This window comes from Telmatherina bonti, assembly GCF_933228915.1.
Source record: "Telmatherina bonti genome assembly, chromosome: 1".
Classification (NCBI taxonomy): Eukaryota; Metazoa; Chordata; class Actinopteri; order Atheriniformes; family Telmatherinidae; genus Telmatherina; species Telmatherina bonti.
Window position 1 is genome coordinate 19292311 of NC_136619.1, and position 20815 is coordinate 19313125.

A 20815-nucleotide genomic window follows, 5' to 3' on the forward strand; every position below is an offset into this window, starting at 1 on the left:
ATATGTTTTTTATGAACCCAAGTCTGACATGATTTTGTCAGAGAAAAAGTTGTAATTAAAAGATTGTGATTTAGGCCTTAGTCTTAACTTGCATGACAAACTAAAAGACCAATTTTTTTTCTTTTGTTTGTTTACCTTCCAATCCATCACATGTATCTAGTATATATCTCCAATAACTTTCATTACAACTCAAAATCAAGTTATAATTTTTTAAGATTTTGTTTGACCAATATAGCTCCAACCTGATTCCCACGACAGTTTTATGCTTTATCCAAACATAATATTTGAGATGTATGTCAACAAAATTTTTCTAATACCGTACATTATTCAAAGCATAAAGAATTAAAGTCAATATTTTTACCAAGTTGTTTTTGGTAACAAAAACAACTTGTTCTTCTCTTTACCCCTCACAGGTAAAGAGAAGAACAATGACCCCACCATTTCGGTGCAACATTCCACTCTACTTAGGCCCTGTGACTTTGACATGTACCAACAATAACAGGACACAAAAACTCCACATAAATTGGATGAGGAACCCAAGTCGCCCAAACACTTAAAGAAACACAAAAAAAAAACCAAACAAAAAAAAAACTTTAAACTTATAAACGTCATCAAGATGTGTCTGTTCGACATCCGAGTGTCCAACACCAGAAGATGCTGCTTACCAATTTCTGCGTCTAAGCTATAGGAGGCCTGAATTTTAAGGACACATTGGGACATGACATATGCAAGCATAAAAAGGTTGATTAAATATTGTGCCAGATCCTCCTTTTAAGTAACTGTTAATTCCCGCACAGGACTGTTTTCTCACTTTCACTGGTTTACTAACCATAAGTAATCTTCATGGATGCTCAGAACATTTTGGCTATCCACACAACCACGCTGCATTTTATGTGCTAGACATATTCACAACAGAGCTCAAAATGTGCAGATACAGAACCATCCGTCTCAACTTGCCCAGTGAAGACCTTTGATCCTCTCCCCAGATTAATCTGTTGACACTCCAGTTACAAAATATGGAGAGAGCAAACCTCTGCCAAGGCCTTTAAAATGTTCCTGGATCCAAACAGTGATCTGGATCACCACCAAAATTAAATTAGTTCTTCCTTTTTACATTTCCAATAACTCATGAAAATATGATGAAAATCCGTCCATAACTATTTGAGTTATCTTGAACACAAAGAGACAAACAGATAAACACCAAGTAAAACATAACCTGCTTGGCGGAGGTAATTAGCCAAGTACCTGTACTGGCATGAGTTCTCCAGTTTATATTTTGAACAGCAAATTGCCACTGCTTGCTCTCACAATATCTGCATGGGGTTCTGTAGTACTTTCTGTATCACAATTCCACAACTGGATATGACAAACCCTTCAATAGTCACAGAATTGTGATGTCAATATCATTTAAGATATTTAGGGGGACTAAAGAAGGTACAGGAGGTCATTCCTTCCAACAGTCATCGCCCTGCAGAACAAGACATGGACTGTAATTAAATGATTATTCCTGAAAAAAAAAAAAAAAATCCCACACATCCCAATTTTTCTGAGATAAAAAGAAATTTTCATTTAATTTTATCTGTACAACTGAAAACAGAAAACATGATTTTTTTGGACTTGGACTAGAATTAAAAAAACTTAAATCTATGCTTCAAAATATTAGTCCACTTGATGGAATCAGTACAATGAAGCAAGATGGCAAACCCAGCTGTGTACAAGCAATGCAGAAAACTGACATAGCAACCAATGACTTTTCCTTTCATGACTGTAGTTAAACACATCAAATAATTTTTTTTCTTTGCCTTGTTTAGCCATTACAAAAGCTTCTTTTTTGTTCCTGTCCATACTCTACGAAACAGTTTTCTTACTGTTTTCTAAATATGCTGTACTTCTCCCAAAAATGGGAACTCAAGTCTGGGACTTGGATTTGAGTTGCCTTTGAGCTGCATATCCAGTGACTAAAGACTCAACTTGGACTTGCTCTCAAAAGACTTGCGACTTGACACATACAAATTGAGGTGTGAACAAGCTTTTTATCCCTTTTCTTTCAAACACAGATCTCCTGCCTGTGTTGTGTGTTGTTATTTCCAAAGATATAACACTGACGGAACATTACACAAACGAGTCAGCATGAGCAAGCAATCCAAACAATGGCAGCACCTGGTATACACATCTGCTGCCACATCATCATTATAACTTAAGTATTAAAAATTTAATAAAGAGGAACCAATATAAGAGCAGAAAAATGCAACGTCTGTCGCAGAGGTGAGCAGCTCTGGTCCTCAAGGGAGGCAGTCCTGCAAGTGTTTGAACTAGTCCTTGCTGCAACACACCTGACACTTATCAGTATTTTAATTAGCAGACCAGTGCAAACCTTGACATAATACTCTGTACTAGTCTGCTAATTAGCCATTGATTTGAGTCAGGTGTGTTGCAGCAGGGAAGAGCCTAACACTTGCAGTACTGCAGCCTTTGAGGAAACCATCGTTGCCCACCCTGGTCTGTGGTATGAAAATCCAGGATCCACAACATCCACCTTAAAACAGCAGACAAGCAGAGAATGTGTAAAAAATAGGTGGTGTAAACAACAGATAATAACCAGGCTTTACAAATGTACCCGCCATCTTGCTGACAAATCAAATATTCCGTAGTTGGATCATTTAATTTTCAAGCTATTAATTAATGTCTCTCCTCTATCACATCAATTTGTTGCCTAGCATAGATCTGAATTGCAGCTGGATCTTTCAACCACACATTTTCCAAGGTCTAGCTCAACTTCTGATTGCTTAATAATGTGTTTGAGAGCAAACTACATTTCTCCCATGACATTGGTAGATGAACTCAACATGATTGTCCACATTACCACAAATTAATTTACAAAAACATCCTTTTCTTTATTCCTTTTGCTTCAAGAACTCTGCATGCCAAACATCTGGCACTGCATCAGAATACTTTGGAATAGGCCGTTGAATCTATTTATTGTGATTCAGGTGGGTTGGACCCCTTGAGGTCCAACATTGGATAGCCCTGCACTTATGTAGGGATCCTCAACTATGGATCTCTTGAGCCACTGCGCTGCTAGGTGTTTCTTTCTTCTTTTTTTTTCTCTATGTTTCTATGTTTTCTATGTTTACCTGTCGAGAACTGAGAAAATAGGTCATCACGAGTCTTGTGCAGAACCTGACAAAAAAGCTGTGATTTGAATCAGATGTGTTGCAGAAGGGACTGTCTATAACCTGCAGGACAGTTGGCGACTCCTTTACTAAGGTGTATCATATTTGCCATCCTCTCTACATTCACAAAAAAAAAGCCTTTGAATGCCAATACTTTTTAAAAATTTCTCTATGGGTCCAGATAGATTTTAGTACACTTTAAAAACTCTTAAGGTACATTAAAAACTCTGCCTCTCGCATGCTAATTGCTAGGCTAGGCTCAAGCTTCATCACGAGCCTGACTTGAACTAAAGGGTACATGAATGAATGAATGAATGAACATTAAGAGCAAATTTACGAATCTGAATAATGTTCCATGGTTATCTACAGGTTTTCTAAATTCAGTAAAGCAATGAAACTGTCCAGAGGAGAGAGAGACAGAGCATTTGTCAGTTCAAGCTAAAGATCACTGTTGTAACTACATACTGGAAGATAAAGGCTGCATTTGTTTTCATTTTCTTGGATACTCTAATACAGACATGTCCAAAGTCCGGCCCCCGGGCCAATTGCGGCCCGTGGTCAAATTTTTACCGGCCCGCGGCCTCTATCATAAAGTCAATAATATGCGGCCCGCCAGCACTGTTGACCACAGTATAAAATACACGTGTACAAAAAAGTGTACAAAAACTGCCATCTTTTCACCAAAAGATGGCAGTAGCCCTGTGGCCGCACCCTGGCTGCCGTGACCCTTGGCCTTGCGTGATCGTTTCAGCCACGTCCATTTCTAACATGGCGACTGTAAACAAAAAACAGAAAGTTGACTGTGCTTCCAGGACAGGTGGAAACTGGATGATTTTTTCACTGAAATACGAAACAACTGTGTCTGCCTAATTTGCCAAGAGACTGTGGCTGTTTTCAAGGAATTCAACATCAAGAGGCACTACCAGACAAAACATACTAGCTACAGCAAGCTAACTGGGAACGAACGCGGTGAAAAAGTGAAGCAACTGGAAGCTGTTTTAACGGCACAGCAGCGCTTTTTCACAAAAAAGGGACAACCCATGCCACAATTAAATGATCCTGTGTGGCTGGCTGATTTGGGATTTTTAGTTGACATAACGCGACATCTGAATGCGCTGAACACAAGCCTTCAAGGGCAAAATGCAGTGGTAAGCCAACTGTATTCACACATCAAAGCCTTTCGGACCAAGCTGCTACTTTTCCAAAGGCACCTGTCACAGGCGCAGCCCAATACCGCACATTTCTCATCGCTGCAGGAAATTATGACCAGTTTCCCACAGAACAATATCAGTGCGCAAATGACAAAGGATGCAGCAGACATCTCATCTCTGGTTGAGGAATTTCAGCAGCGCTTTCGGGACTTTGCAGCTATTGAAAAGGAGATCACGCTTTTTTCCTCTCCTTTCTCCGCGGACCCTGATGATGCTCCAGACCACCTGCAGCTGGAGCTCATTGAGCTGCAGTGTGACGCTGAGCATCGCAGTCGGCACCAACAGCTCCCTCTTGTCAACTTCTACCGCCAGCTGGATGAAGGTAGGTTCCAAGCAATTCGGACATTTGCTAAGAAAATGCTGAGCTTGTTTGGCTCCACATACATGTGTGAGAAGACATTCTCTGTTATGAACATTAACAAGAGCCGCATGAGGACGAAACTGAGTGACTCTCACCTGCGTGACGTCTTACGCATCAAAACCACTGCTCTTGAGCCAGACCTGGACTACATACTGCAGTCAAGATCCCAGTATCACCCTTCACATTAGTACAGGCAAGATATTTGTTAAGTCCTCTGAGTTGAATAAATTCTTAAATCTCAGTTAATTAATTTTTTTGTGATGGTCAAAATCACAGTTTAAATATGCTGTGATCACTGTTTTGAATTTTGTTTACAGTGAGCATATAATAGTGAATAATATGTAATGTTTCACATGAACTTAGATATCCTTGATAGTTTTCTTCATTTTTTGTGGTTTGTGGTTTCGGTAAAAACTTAATGGAAAAAAAATGTAAAAGTAAAAGTATGCCATTTGCAATTAAAAAAAAATCCCAAAAAAGTTAATTTGTATTTAATGTTAATGGTTCAAAGAATGTCAGGCTGAATAGTCGGCCCCCACACATTTTCACCTTACCAAATCTGGCCCTCTTTGCAAAAAGTTTGGACACCCCTGCTCTAATACAATCCTTCAAACAGGCTAGAAAAAAAGTGTTGTATGGCAGATTACTTATTACAGCTAAATGCGACTTGCAGCTCGACTTGGATTTGAGCTATAAGACTCGAAACTTGGCTTGGCAAAAAAAAAAAAAAAAAAGGCTTGCGCACATCTCTGACTTCTCCCTTTCTGCGCACAAAAAAAGACTTTTGAAATTAAAAAAGGTATTGTTTTGAAGTTGATCACTGCAAACTGTCAGTTTTAATGGCACAACTCTTTCACAACAGATGGCTCTGGCTCTCCTCTCAGAAGGCTTCTCTCATTTCCTCTCCAGCCGTCATCCCCACTGTCTGTGCATTAAGCGTGACGGTCGCTGCTATCAGTCACATTCTATTTATTTTAGGTGCTTCATTGCACACCTTTGTCCTCATTTCTAAATGTAGGGTCAGCTGCAGTCAACCTGAGGACTGTCTGTCAGTCTGCTGGTGTGAAGTCTTGCGTATAAAAGAGAAAGGAAGGTAAGAAGTTAGGACAGAGGATAAACTTCATAATGAAACACTGATAGGCCGGAAGTGGGGTAAATAAGTTATATCCTGTTATCAACCCAGCAAATCAGAGGGAATCAAACCACAGATTCATTAGGGAAAAATTAATAAGGAAAGAAAAGGAAAACCATGATGAGAACTACTTCAAGTCTTTTAATCTCAGTGAAATCTAGGTAGAGGTCAAAAAGGTCCATTTGTCTGCTGGCCACTGTGGTTACAAATGAGAATATCTAATTCGAACAAACAGGAAGACCAGTTCTGACTAATTAACTATGAGCGACAAAAAGGACTGATGGACTGGACGTGTGACAAATGCCTAAAGGATTTCTGCTAGATTACACTGAAAAGCACTTAAAACAAAAAAGGAATAAACATAAAGAAGTATTTCACCATCATTAAAGAGTTTTGTTTTGTTTTTCCTTAAGAGCAGGACTCCTTGCTTTGAAGCTCAGCTTTCCTGCTCTCTTTTAAACTGTCTTCACACAAAATTTGCTGCTTGTGTGGACGTATGATCTGGTTCAGCTAAAAACTGTGTCTCTACTCTCACATTCAGTGCTGGTTGTATGGATGGCCTTCTCTCTGGTTTGGGCCCATCTCCTTTAATTGGGCTGCTTCTGTGAGCTCACCAAACTTTGCCTCAGGTTATCTTTTTGGTTGTGAATTTTTGCGAGTAAACCTCCAATTCTGAGGAAGCCGGGATGTTGTTTAAAACAGAATATAATGATTTGCAAATCCATTTTAACCAATTGAATAGAAATCACTACAAAGACAAGATATTTAATATTTAGACTAATAAACTTTGTTTGGAAATATTAATAAATTTTGAATTTGAAGCCTGCAACATATCCATTTTAGATGGAATGATATCCCATTCTTGCTTGATGTATAACTTTAGTTGCTGAACAGCCCACGGTCTCCATTGTCGTATTTTTTGCTTTATAAAGCAACACACATGTTCAGTGGGAGACACATTGTTGTAACACATACGTGTGTTACAACAATGTGTGTGTTGCCAAGCCACATGTGGCTTGGCAACACACCCCCATACCATTACAGGACACAAAGTCCATGACACCCAAAAACAATTTGAAACATGGACTTGTTAGACTACACCACAATTTGCATAATTCCATCTCAGATGAGTTCAAGTACATAGAAGCAGGGTGTATTTCTGGGTGTTGCTGGCACGGTAGTGTTTTAGCTTACACTTGTAGATGTTACAACAAACTGTGTACACTGACAATGGTTTTCTGAAGTATTCTTGAGCCCTCAAATTCAAAAGGAGTTAATATTTTGCAAAAAAGAAACAACATACAATATAAAATATACAAAAAATATAAAATAATAGTCTGAACATTAACTATCTTGTCTACATAGTTTATGCAATTAAATGTAGGTTATAAAGGATTTGCAAATCACTGTATTCTGTTTTCATTTATGTTTTACACATCATGCCAACTTTATTGGAATTGAGGTTGTGGAGGACCCTGTGAAAATGCCCACAGCCAACAGAAAGTCATGATTTCGACATTGCTGCTCCCATGTTTATATTCAGAACATTCTCTAAAGGATTTCTGTCATCTGAGAAAAGCAGATCATACCAAACTTGATTTAATTCATATCAGTTTTAATTGTGTAAAATCAATTAACAATAAAGAGCACCATACGATACTTTAAAGAGAAGGTTAAATTTAGGTCCAGGTCTATGCAATAAAATTCATTATTATTTTATTCACTCTAATTTCTTATGCAGTCACATGATCTTCATGATAATATTTACAAACTAAAAACATTTCTTGTCAGCAAAAGTACTAAACATGAAAACACAGTCAAATTCAGATGAAGTTTTTTTTTTTTTTTTAATTTAGAATAGAAACAAAACCCTAACGCATTCATGGCAATCTCTTAAGATCTAATTTCCTTTAACAGTTTTTAACAATATAACTGCCCCTTGCGGAGCAATACCGTATTATTCATCTTAATATGTGCAGCACAAACACTGGAAATTACCATAGCAATTAAGAGCATTTAGGTGATTGTAATTTCTCAGGCTTTATTAGTGGAGCGCAAATACATTGTAAGAACATAAGGGATGTGTATTTTTAAGTGCAAATTATGTCTAAATCAGAGGACATTTTCAGAAAAAATTCTTTATATAAATTGAGAAATAAGAAATTAGCAAATACTGTGAATTGGATTCTTGAAAAGCAGCCTATATCTTGTTAAGATCCACATAGATGAGCCTGCTAAACAGTTCCCCACCCAGACAGACACACAGCTGAGATTTTATTCAAAATATTGCTGTTCATAAAAGTGTTTTTAATTACTGGTTTAGGTATTATATATATGGCAATCTGCTAAAAAGTGTTAGCTAGAAATCTTCCAGAGGATACTGTAAAGAATTGAATAAGGAAGTAGTGATGTCAACAGCCTTTCTTGCATTCTGTTTGCTTGAGTATTTTAACAGCATTGTTTGGCAATTCGTCAAACCAATCTCTGTGTAAAACATGAGAATCTGAGCAGAGTTGCCATAAGTCTAGAGAGAAAACAGGAAGGCTAAAAAGGGCAGAACATTTGTACAAACATCAGTAACTGTTGGAGTTGATAGTTTCTTCAACATGTTAAGTTGGGAGCTTTTGAGTGCGAGTACAGAGTTTTGGGGAGATGTCATAAAAGAAATAGCTTGCAGTTTTACATTTGAACTAAAAAGAAATCTTTCCAAAATATAAGTAGGAAATCAACTTCAATATTCAGTCATAGAGCCATATTTTAGCTAATCCATCCAATCACATCACATCTGGGAGTAGCAGCAATGCTAATCATTTTGAGGAATATTCACTTTTTTTTTTTTTTTTTTTTTTTTTTTTTTTTTGCTTTTTTTATGTAAATGTACTGGACCTTTGTCAGCTGTATTTTAGATCTAATCATTACACATTAAGGCATTATGGCAAATCAAATTTATATTACATTTTAATTGCTCTATAATGTGAACAAAGCATTTTGTGCTATAATACAGAGTATTTGAACTATTATCATCTGCTTCATTGGAAAGCGCTAGTCTGTTATTGGTCTCTGTTATTTCACCATCTCCCACTGATTCAGCAATACCAATGAGTTGTAACTGTTTATTTCTGCAGAGAAAATAGACCAGTAGGTTATCAATAATATTTTGAAAAATTGCTTTGGTAAACTCGTGTCTGTATTGGTAAAATGATTAGCCACGCACTAATTTCTTAACACTGAATGCTGCTGATGCAGCTCACATAACACAAGGAACTGGGAGTTGACATGCACTTAGTGGCCCTGATATTGATCAACCAAAAGTCCTTCATCAGATCAATCTAACCTCATTCCTACACATTAATATTTTAAACTGACAATAAATATTAAATTAGAAATAATGTTACACAATTCTGCATGAGCATTTAGGAGATGACTGCAGTAGCAAAAACAACCTAAACATTATTTTTGTCTTTTTTCTTTTAACGCATGTTTAGAAATTAGAGATGTCGAATAAAATGCTTATCCACTAAGCCATAAAACGTATCTGCCAAACTTTTTCAGCATTTAATTTGTTAAATATCTTCCATAAATTAACATCCTAAATAAAATTTAGATCTTTAGATCAGAAATAGGTTTTAAATAAGCATGATATACGAAGGCGAAAACTCTTATTGAGCTATACTTTCAATAAAATATTTGAACTGATGATCTTAACTTGTTTGTAAATATATATTTACATTTCTGTAAATATCCTTGTGTCACAAAGATTACTTCTCTAATCTTTAAAAGTGAGAGAATCTACTGTAACTCTCTAAGACAATACCATCATATTTAGGGGGAAATACCTGATCTAGGCTCCTGTGTTTGTATCTGTAAAGAGCCTGAATTTAAACTCATAACTGGCACATCTGCTAAGGATTTTCAAATACACCTGAATAGGTAAAAGCATTTCAGACTTACATAAGTAACAAACAAATGAAGAATGCATTCCTCTCATTGTATAAAATGTACAGTCATAGCATATCAGAAAGTCCAAAAGGAAAGTAAATCAACTAATGTTGATGTTAGTTTATATGATGATTAGTTGTTAAAACTGAAATGCATTAAAGAATTCATCTACATCTGCATAAATTTCTAACTTAATTTCAAAACTTCTATGTAAACTAGAAAAGCTCTTGGATAGTGCAGACCTCCACCATGCAGCTAATTTCTACACTATGTTATAGTCCAGGGGTACTTAGTTCAGTCCTATTAGGTCCGTAATCCAATCAGTTTTCCATGCGTCCCTGCTTCACCACACCTGAATCATATTAAATGAATCTAACAGGTTTTGCACAATGACTCATTAATTTAAGTCAGCTGTGTTGGTGCAAGGATAAATAGAAAACCTGCTGGATTGCAGACCTCATGGGACCAAACTGAATACCTGTTATAGTCTTTCATTCTTATTATATGTATACACTCTACATATACTAATTTGCAGGGATTCAGATTGTTGATATCTTGTAAAACCTTTAGGGAACCTGTCCTGTATGTAATGGCTAAGCACCCTGACCATTTATTGTTCAGTTATACTGAAAATGGCCCTATCTCGCAATGATAAAAAAAAAAAAATTCATCAAAAAAATTCCTGGTTCTAGATGGGGATCCAAATCACTCTAAAAATTCAGTGGAATCTAAATTAGACCAAGACCCATTCTCAGGAGAAAAAAAGGTCATAAAACGTTGTCCACGAGTTTTGTGTAAAGTTGCAGACAAACAAACAAACAGATAAATGCTGGCAAAACATAACTTCCTTGGCAGAGGTATTGATAGACTATAAATTACATTTATATGTATATGCAGGTAGTATTAGCTCATTTGATAAAGCAGTTCACTAAGACACTGGAGGGGCAGTTATTCGATCCTCTACCCCTAATGTCAAAGTTCTTCTGTTCAAGATACTAAACCCAAAGAATGGTCCCTCAATATTCAGGTTTCAAGCTCAAGCTTGTTGTTTGTAACCAAAACATAAATGGTCACATCAAGTAATCAGGGCCTAAAATTCATTAAAGAAAACATAAAAAAGAAAAATAAACGGGGGTAATTCTTTACTTACGTGCTTCACATAACTAAAGTATATACATAACATAATCTGTTTCCATTACCTAATAATGTGACCAAAGAATAATGTCTTACTGTTTTGTTTTTTCCTTGTTGATGCCAATCAGAAAGGCTCTGCTGTTTTGTGCTTTAAAAATATAAAGTTTTTTAAAAGCCCATTCATTTTCTCCTCATGCTGCAAGTGCACCTCTGAATTGGTCTGTTTTCTTCACAGCAGCGACTGGTGATGCAAAATTGATGTTAAGTAACATTGGATGGTAAAAGGCATAACACTGAACATTAGCAGCTTATGGCACAACTGTTATGGTCAAGCCACGCTTACATATTAAACTAATTAGCCTTAAATTTCTCTTTGGATTGCTTTATAACCTTACCAGCCTCATCACTACCTAAAAACCTGGAGAATTACCAGCAGCGCTGTCACTAGGGCTGATGTTTTTCAGAGCTGGGTCTCTTTAGATGATGTAAAGTTAGATTACATTTTAATCAACGTCATGAATGGATCGTCTTCCTGGCAGAAAATCCGTCAACAATGTTTGGTTTGCCAGTGAATGTGATACCATGACAACAGAAAGAGCTTGGAGCCTAGAGAGACAAGGGGAGAGCACGCTAAATGTGTAGCGCAGGGATTTCCAAATTCAGTCCTCGAGGACTGGTGTCTTGCAGGTACTGAATTTTTCCCTACTGCAATGCACCTGATTCAAATAAAATTGATTTCCACAGCTTGTTGTCAAGTTTTGCACAAGTCTGTTAATGACCCATTCATCTGAGTCAGGTGTACTGTTGCATAGACACATTCAATACCTGCAAGATACTAGCCCTTGAGAACCAGGTTTGGAGATTCCTGCTGTAGTCAGTGGTGTAGTCCAGGGTTTGAGGAGTATGCCCACTTCTTTTTCTGTCAGCATTGAGTATTCCCACTTCTAAACTCATACAATATTAAAAACATCCCTACACATGAACCTACGTTGCCCCGCAGCTCAGCTAAGGTTACCTACGCTATACTGATGCAATCAGCCATCAGCTGCATTAACTTTAGCCTGAACATAGACATAATTAAAATATATGTATATATGTCTATGATGAGCCTGCCTCACTAGTCTGTGCACCAGTATTGGTTAAGTCATTTCATAACTCTTTCGCCCTAAAACTGAAGAGCAGAAATTATGTGACTATGAGCAAATATGCTGATGGATTTTTGGGGTAAATAGGGAACATGTCACTTTGTCTGGGCTACTTCTTTTCTGTTTTTAAAACAAGGGCAGAACATTGAGAGTATACCCACTTCTTGAGGGACCACTGCACCACTGGCTGTAGCTGATGTCTTCTTCCTTTCAGTAATGTTCACTGTCCATTATTATTCACCAGTCTACCTGTATGTGGGAATTCCCTGCATTACAAGAGCTACATTTGTAGGAATCGATTATATTATGTGCGGTACCCACAATCTTGCAACAGCCACGGACATGGTTTCAGGTGAGGCAACAATCAGAACTGGCAGGTGCCAGCACATAGGCCACCTTAAATCAGTGTCCTACATGCAAGCAAACTCTCAGGACTACACAGAAGCTTCAGTGCAAATATGCAGAATGTAACTTCAGCGAGTGAATATGCAGAAAATTTAAGTAATCATTCACATCATTTCTGTGACAGCCTGTCTAAAATGGGCAAAGACATTTTAGGACTTTTTCAAAAGATTTTTCAGATTTGGGGCAAAGTTTGACATCAGTATCACCCTGTTTGTTTGACAACACAAAATATTTCTGAAGCAGGGCAAAAAACCTTAATGATAAAATATGTACTCCTATCTAATAGTTAGATGCTAAGCCATAGGATTCTCTGTTGTCTTGAAAGTTATCACTGCTTCAAGAGAAATGTCATCAAACTCATCTATGTTCACTAAACCACAGGAACATGTACCATCCTTCAAACAAATAATTTGCCTTTAGTGTATCAAAAAGTGTCCTATCAATTATATTATCAATAATAGGGGTAAGAAATTTATGGGCCCAAAGAAAAGTGAAGACTATAGGTCATATCTGCTCAAACCTTTTTCATCCCAACAAATTATACTTTCAGCTTCACGTTAAATTCACCGTTTATTACGGAAGCACAGTATAATAATGCACACAGTTGTCATGGTGACAAACTTGGTCAAGCTAGCAAATTAAAGTAGGAAAAAATGACCTGTATAGTTTATTTACAAGCACCGTTTTTACTTTCTAGCTACTTCCACATAATCGTGATACAATAAATGTCAGAAAGACAATAAATATCTCGGGTAGTATACGTAGGTCAGGTATAGAAATCTGAAGAGTTTTGACGGTCATCTCCAGTGTTTCTATCGTTTATGTTTCATCCAGGTTGTCTCCAACCGTGTAATGCATTAGCTCGGCACCGAAGCTAATCTCTAGTTTATTAGCATTATCACACTCGTGTCACTATCTGAAGAGCTTATCTTATACGTCTACGTTTCTGCCATGTTTTACAGGATGAGCTTAGCAGAGCCAACTGGTGTGTTAGCTGGGAGCTAATGCTACAAAACAATGGGGAGGGGGTAATGACAAGAAAAGCTGCTCATCCCTGTTAGAGCTGCTAATGCTAGTGGCTATTTGCTAACTGTTGGCAGAGAAAGGAAGCAGGTGAAAGAAAGACATTTGACAGGTTTATCGGCTTACCCCCAGAATCCACAAGGACAGCGCGGGGGTAAAACGTTGACATTGCCGGGATGCTTGCTGCCTTCGCTCCCTGTGTCCCCCATGTCGGTCTGCAGTGACAAGCTGTCCGTGTAGCAGGTGAATCCGTGGATCCAGTAAGGGCCTCGTACTTGCGTTTAGACCCTTTGGGTTTGACAAGTATACGGTCAATAGCCTTGTCAGAATATTTCTCTGAGCTTCAGCATATAAAAGAACGATTTGCCGACACGAGCGGCCACTGACTCCGTAAATTTAAAGCAGTTATCGTCGACGTTGGAGACGTCAAAGCCGACGACGGACCGGGCCACCGGGGGACACTGGGCCGATCAGCTGGAGTGAGGAGCAAACCACTGGCTGACAGGGGGAGGAGTGTGGCGAGCTGGAGGAAGGAAACTTTGGCTGCTCTTTTTGTGCCTAATACTTACTATAACAAAAAAAAGCTTTATTTTAAAAAAGTATATATAACACTGTACAGCCTAAAATACAATGTAAGCCCCTGAAATGACTTACTGTAGCTCGAGTGTTTAGTAGAATATAACTTTTCATGGTATGATCCACACACAAAACTGCCTTCCTGTATTTAATTCTGAGCATAGCAAGTTAATGGAATTGTTAGTAAATGTCTAGTAAGCTAGGGTTAAATTCAACTAGTGGCCGATTTTCTTTGTTTCGTATCATTGTATGCACTTACAGCTGGTTACAATCAATATTTTAAGAAAACAATTTTCTATTCCTAAAATCTAAGTAACACTGATTTATACATAAATAAATAAATAATTGTATATGTATATATATATATATATATATATATATATATATATATATATATATATATATATATATATATATATATATATATATATATGTATGTATGTATATATATATATATATATATATATGTATGTATGTATATATATATATATATATATATATATATATGTATGTATGTATATATATATATATATATATATATATATATGTATGTATGTATATATATATATATATATATATATATATATATATATGTATGTATGTATATATATATATATATATATATATATATGTATGTATGTATATATATATATATATATATATGTATGTATGTATATATATATATATATATATATATATATATATATATATATATATATATATATATATATATATATATATATATATATATAAATTTTTAGCTTATTATCATCAGTAGGGGTGGCTTGTGTTGTGTTTCGTCATACATTAAAATGTAAATCTTCAGTTTGTCAAACAACTGAAGATCTACATTTACATGTTGAAATGTTGGGCTGCATAGTGGCAGCGGTTAGCACCTCACAGCAAGAAGGTTGCTGGTTCAATCCTCAGCTGGGGTGGGGTTTGAACAGTGGCCTTTCTGTGAATGTTCTGCATGTTCTCCCCATGTCCCATAGGTGAGAGTGGTTGTTTGTCTGTGTGGCCCTGTGATGGACTGGTGAGCTTTCCAGGGTGTACACCTTTCGCCCAAAGACTGCTGGGATAGGCTCCAGCTTCCTTGTGACCCTTAGTTGGACTAAGTGGTTAGGATAATCAATGAATGTTGAAATGTTCTCCAAAGAAAGATTTGAAAGCTGTGTATTTCTTCTGTTTTTTGTTGGGTTTTTTTCTTGGCCCTACCCATCGTTCTCACTCCAAAATATAACCTCTGCTACCTCCAGTTCTGCTTCCTGTCTTGGCCACTTCCTTCACAAACCATTCAACATAGTGGTTTGTTCCCACCTTTCCTTCCTTCTACCTTTTTGTTTACACATCACATCTGATGCTTTTCTCCACCTGATCCAACGTCCTTGCACATATCTCTTCACCTTTTTCCACACATTGTTGGGCTGAACTGCTGACCCTAAGTGCTTCAAATCCTCCTTCTTCTTTATTGCTATTCCCTGTAACCTCATTACACAACTCTAGTCTCTACAGTTCAACACATGTATACTGCTGATTGTCATCTTTTCCTTTCCAAGACATCCCACCACCTTTTCCCACCTGTTTTCTGTTCTGAGTAAAGATTGTATTGTCATCCGCAAACATCAAAGTCCTAGGAATTTGACAAAACATGTGAAATGTTGATGTTAAAAATGTTGTCCAAGAAAGATTTAGAAGGTATTGGCATATTTTTTCCTCTATTGTGCATGAACTGTATTTAATTAAAAATTTAAAGAAATCTGGAAAAATGCTAACTTAAAGAGCAAAGGCAAATGCCTAAACTGAACGCTTGTGATTTCTAATGTATCATATTGCACTGCATCAGATGGCACCGGCTCAGAATATAACATTTGACCTACAGTAGCTGATGTAACTAAAAAAAACAAAGAATAACAAATGGAAAGTTTTAGTTATATTAAAAAAAATGTTACTACTCCAAAAAAAGAGAATAAACCTGATGGAAAAATTATCAAGGAGAATTTACTTCTTTACATTTGGAGGCATATAGAGTGAACTACCATAACATAGGAGAAATGTCTGTTGTAGTAAGATAAGTTAGTTATTCTCATCTTTTGTGCAAGACATTGATATTATCTGCGCTGGAAAGAACCATTCTGGCTGCTGTCAGGAACCAGTACAAAAGCAAGGTATAATGTTGGGGTGTTATCAGTGTTCTTATGCTTATTAACACTTCTGTAATGGCGGCATTAATATACAAAAATACTCTGAGATTTTAGAGCAACGTATGATGCCTAAAAGAAAATATAATTTCTTGATGTGCCCTTGCATTTTTGCAACACCACATTTTGCATACATTATAAAGGCATGACTTCTCAATAAGAAGGTACAATTACTGGACTGGTGTCCGTGCTGTTATAACCGGTTCTCAAAAAGTAAAACACCATCATCCCCTTTTCAGTTAGCAGCCTGTTACAGCAACAACACTTTAGCACATGTAACTAATGCACACACATTTTATTCAATTTCATGTTTTTTTGTTTGTTTTTATTTTCATGCCTGAAGCGTATCATTTGATATCCTCAATCTGAGAACATCTTATTGGTGTTGTGAGAATTGCAAACTTGTTGTAGCTTTAACATATATACCAACATTTTTGTAATATGTTACAGACTTGTAATGCAGGATTAGATGTCTTTCCATGTGCTTAGCTATTTGAATCTGTACTACCTACCAACACATACATTATGGAATACAGTAAAAAGAAACCATGCAATTATAGCTACTGTAAATAATCAATGTTACAACTACTGAGAATTAATGTGCCACAGCCAGAATAGTAATAGCTGAAGCACAAGTGAGGTTATAGTCACAGTGACAGAAAGCTGCAATCATGATCAGACAACTGAGTAGCTAAATTTCAGTAAATCAGAGAGCTGTGAAGCAGCCCTTCCAGTTTCTTGTCTAAATGAAATTGTACTGGCTCATGTTTGTGGAGCCTTAGCTGATGATATACAGAATCTCCTTCATACATAAAATAAGCATCATTCAACTACCAGATTATAAAGGACATCATAATTTAGCCCTTTCTTCTTTTTTATCAACCTTCCTTCTGAATCTTTATCAATTGTGTATCTCTCTAAACCTTTCAAACAGATTATGTTGTTATTAAACAGGGGTTTGGTACTTGCCACTTGGTTAATTTCCGTACATCACAGACAGTTAATCGCCTTGTTGGCTTTGTGGTGTCAATGTAAGCCAGGGGTGTCCATAGTCGGTCCTCAAGGGCCGCTGTTCTGCATGTTTTCAATGTATTCTATTTCAAAACAACAGACTCAAATTAAGTGGATCCCACAGCTTTTGAAGTTCTGCATAATGACTTGTTAATTTAAGTTAGGTGTGTTAGAGCAGGGACACACTGAAAACTTGCAGGATTATGGCCCTCGAGGACAGGAGCTGGACACCTCTGGTGTAATTTGTATGTTAACCATTAAGTCTTTAGACAGACAGCAGGTTCAAACTGCTTTGTAAGGCTATGTGATAAATACTTCATAACAGCAGTCAGCAACCCAGAGCTTTTGCTGACATCACTGACAATGGCAGCGTGTCTACCAACAGGAATGAGGTAGTTAAATAGTCACAAATATTGATGGTGCTGTTTATGCCAAGAAAAAAACATGACTGCATTCTGTTTTTCACCTTAAAATGACTTTCAGAAGAATGCAGCACTTTACTTTGGAGCCAAGAGGTTTGGATTCCCCTCAGCAAGACCTGCCAAGAAGTAGCTTCTGTCTGCAGGGAAGGACAAGCAGGCCCTGGGTGGAATGAAGATGGATAGCTGATAGTTCATTAGCTAGCTAGGCACAGGGAGGGGTGTGCTGCAGAGAATTGCAGAATCCGTTTTCCTGCAAGTCTTAATTCAGCGGAGGGTGCTTGTAAAGGCTTAGTTGCTATTTGCTGCTCAGTCTAGATCACAACAAGCTTTTTGTCTTTTTTCTGTTGACATTGTGGCAGTATTTGTGAAGTGATATTTTGTTTCAAATAAACAGATAACAGTGGCTGTTGAGAGTAGCAAACATGGCCATGGCAAGCTCCAGTTTTGGCCCCACAGTGGAAGAGTAGTTCTTGCTTCTCTCCACATAGTCCAGCCCCAGGCTTTGTTGTCCTCTAGAGACTGGAGAACACCACTTCAAAGACAGATACCCTCTCCTCATATATCCTATACCCTCTTTTCCCCTCCCCTGCAATAAACACAAGAACTTAAGGAATTAATTAGACACTGGATCAAACATGGTTTAGAAATTTCAGTGTACTGAACATACCCAGAGTAGTGAAATCACATGTAGAGCAGTGTTCCATTTAAGATACAGTGTGACAGAACATATTGGCAGGCTCTTGACCCTGCTCTTAGTCACTAAGGGATACAGCCAGAGAATTTTTACAGGCTTTGCTTTTCATACTAAGAGAGAGTGCCACAACCTTGTGAAAAATGCACAAAAACATCTTTGATACAACATCTGCTCCTTGAAAGTATAATCTTCGAAAAGACAAACCAAAACACAAAAAGGCAGCTTAAAAGTAGTTTGCAAACTGATTTTTCACTAAACAGAAAAGCAGTTTATTAGATAACTCGCAACATCACATTGTCCTGCCTATTTTACAAACGACAGAGGTCAAATTCTTTCATAGCACCTTTAATTTAGCTTAGCGTGGTCTGATCCGGTCAATACTCTTTATCTCACAACTCACTTTGTAACCAGAGTGAGATATTCATTTATAGGTACAGTAAGAATCACACCCTCTACATTACTTATGATACAGCTATATTTGCATTAGCGTGTGTGTTGAGAATGTGAGTTGATTCATAGCTGGTAATGCATAAAGAAGACTAAGCAAAATGCTTGAGACAGAATGTAAGGGGAATCAATACGTTCATGTTTGTCCGTAAGTTTGAGTGTTTGTTATCTTTTAATGCCAACTCCAGATAGGCAGACTGGCTGTTATTGATTGAAGGAAATGCATGTCAAGAGAAAAAAGGAGCACATAGCTCAGTCAACTGTGAAAACTGTGTAATTCATTTGAATAGGCAGGCTTTCTAAAGTTTAGATACAAGTTCCTCCACAGGATATTAAACCACAAAATTTGTTGATTGATAAGTTTAGTAATATTTGAGAGGGAAAAAAAAACAACATAATGGCATGCCAGTTTCAGCATGTGAAGTGGAAAACAACTGATATAGCCACCATTAAACTGAAATTTCACATTCAGTCTTCCATATCGTTCTTGATCATTACACTTGGCAATGCAGTGCAAAGCACAGGTTTTGCATGATGACTAAACCCAGAAAAATGCTGCTAAGTGTAGTTGTTGTCTGTCAATATCCTGTTTTTTTCTGTTTGTCTGACTGTTTTGTTTTGAGTTGAAGTTTTTTTTTTTTATCTGCTCATTGACAGATTAAAAAAAAAAAATTTTTGACAAGGAGGTGAGAAATCATAAACTTGGCTGTGAAGCAGCACTGGCTTGAGGCAAGGGACATAGAAGGTGGGAAAAACATCCAAAAAGACATGGCCAGCCAGCCAGTAAAAGCTGTTTACTCTCCTTTATTCAAGCTCTCCTCTTTAATTTTTCCTGACTGTTCTCTTGATTTCCCATTCTGTCACGTTTCCTCTCTTCCACTTTACATACTTATTTCTTTAACTCCTTTCCTTCCTTTTTCTTATTTTATGATTATTAGTTTTATTATTTTGATACATGTACAATGTGGCATGTGTACATACACACACTGTGCTCCTAAAAATGTAGTGAAGCCACCCATGTATCAGGCGGGGGAGCCAACTTAAACCAGTCTCTCTACCATCTCCTTATCTGCTGATCAAAGCGCTGCTAAACAGCCAGAAACTACAGCTGGTGCAAAAGCGGAGCGTGCACAGAAACACAATTAGCAGCCAACGCTTCTTTACATGTTGAATTTCACTCCTGACCCCCGTCATTTTCCCTTACAAATGCAGATAGGAATATCTGTGCGTATTAATTTGAGCAGTGTAAACTCAAATATGTAAATATTCCTACTTTTGATTAATATTATCTTGCATATACACTTACACAAAGAGTGATTAAATGTCGTCTCAGCCTATGAATGACAGTTGATGATGATACCAGGAGTGAGTCAGAAGCTTCAACAGGTAAAAGACAGGAAAGAAAAAAGCTTAAGATGAGAAGAATAGTTTGCTCTAAAGAGGCAGATAGTGAAAAGGTGAGAAGAAGAAATTGAGTGACCAGGACAGGTTAGGAGGAAAGACAGTGTAAAAAAAAAAATCTGCTTTTGGGTGCTTCTCAACTATGTAATGGAGCAGCAGTTATAACATGAGTGTTGTTTGATGCATAGTTTGATTACAGGGCATCTTGATAAGGTGACAAGTTTAAAGAATTACACAATAGATGTTTCAAATAAAATCAAATTAAGTGAAAGAATAACATTCCACACTGTGCTTGATTTAAGTTTCCTGAGAAAAGTGCTGTGACTCATGCTTGAATCAGTCCTTCAGCCTCCTCATGAAGACCTCGTTGCCCTTTTTTTAATTGTAAATTCTCAAATATGTTGTTTAAACCCTTGTATGTTTGCTGTTATTTGCTTGTTCACTCACTCTAATTAATTAGCATTTATTCACTTTACTTAATCAGTTTGCTCTCATTTACAAAGATTTAGACAAATGATATTTATGAGTTCTGGTGAGACT

The 20815-nt window shown here is 37.0% G+C and overlaps 1 protein-coding gene across 1 annotated transcript in view; it reads right to left on the reverse strand.

Annotated features, from left to right (window-relative positions):
* Positions 1–13995, reverse strand: part of LOC306757770 (AN1-type zinc finger protein 3-like) — a 24569-nt gene extending 10574 nt beyond the window's left edge. Inside the window, exons 1-2 of the mRNA XM_079242903.1 lie at positions 13911–13995; positions 13650–13811 (exon numbers count right to left, since the gene is read on the reverse strand). Of these exons, the coding sequence (XP_079099029.1) occupies positions 13650–13732 (83 nt within the window). The 5' untranslated portion in view covers positions 13733–13811; positions 13911–13995. The remainder of the gene's footprint in view (positions 1–13649; positions 13812–13910) is intronic.
* Between the last annotated feature and the right edge of the window lie 6820 nt (positions 13996–20815).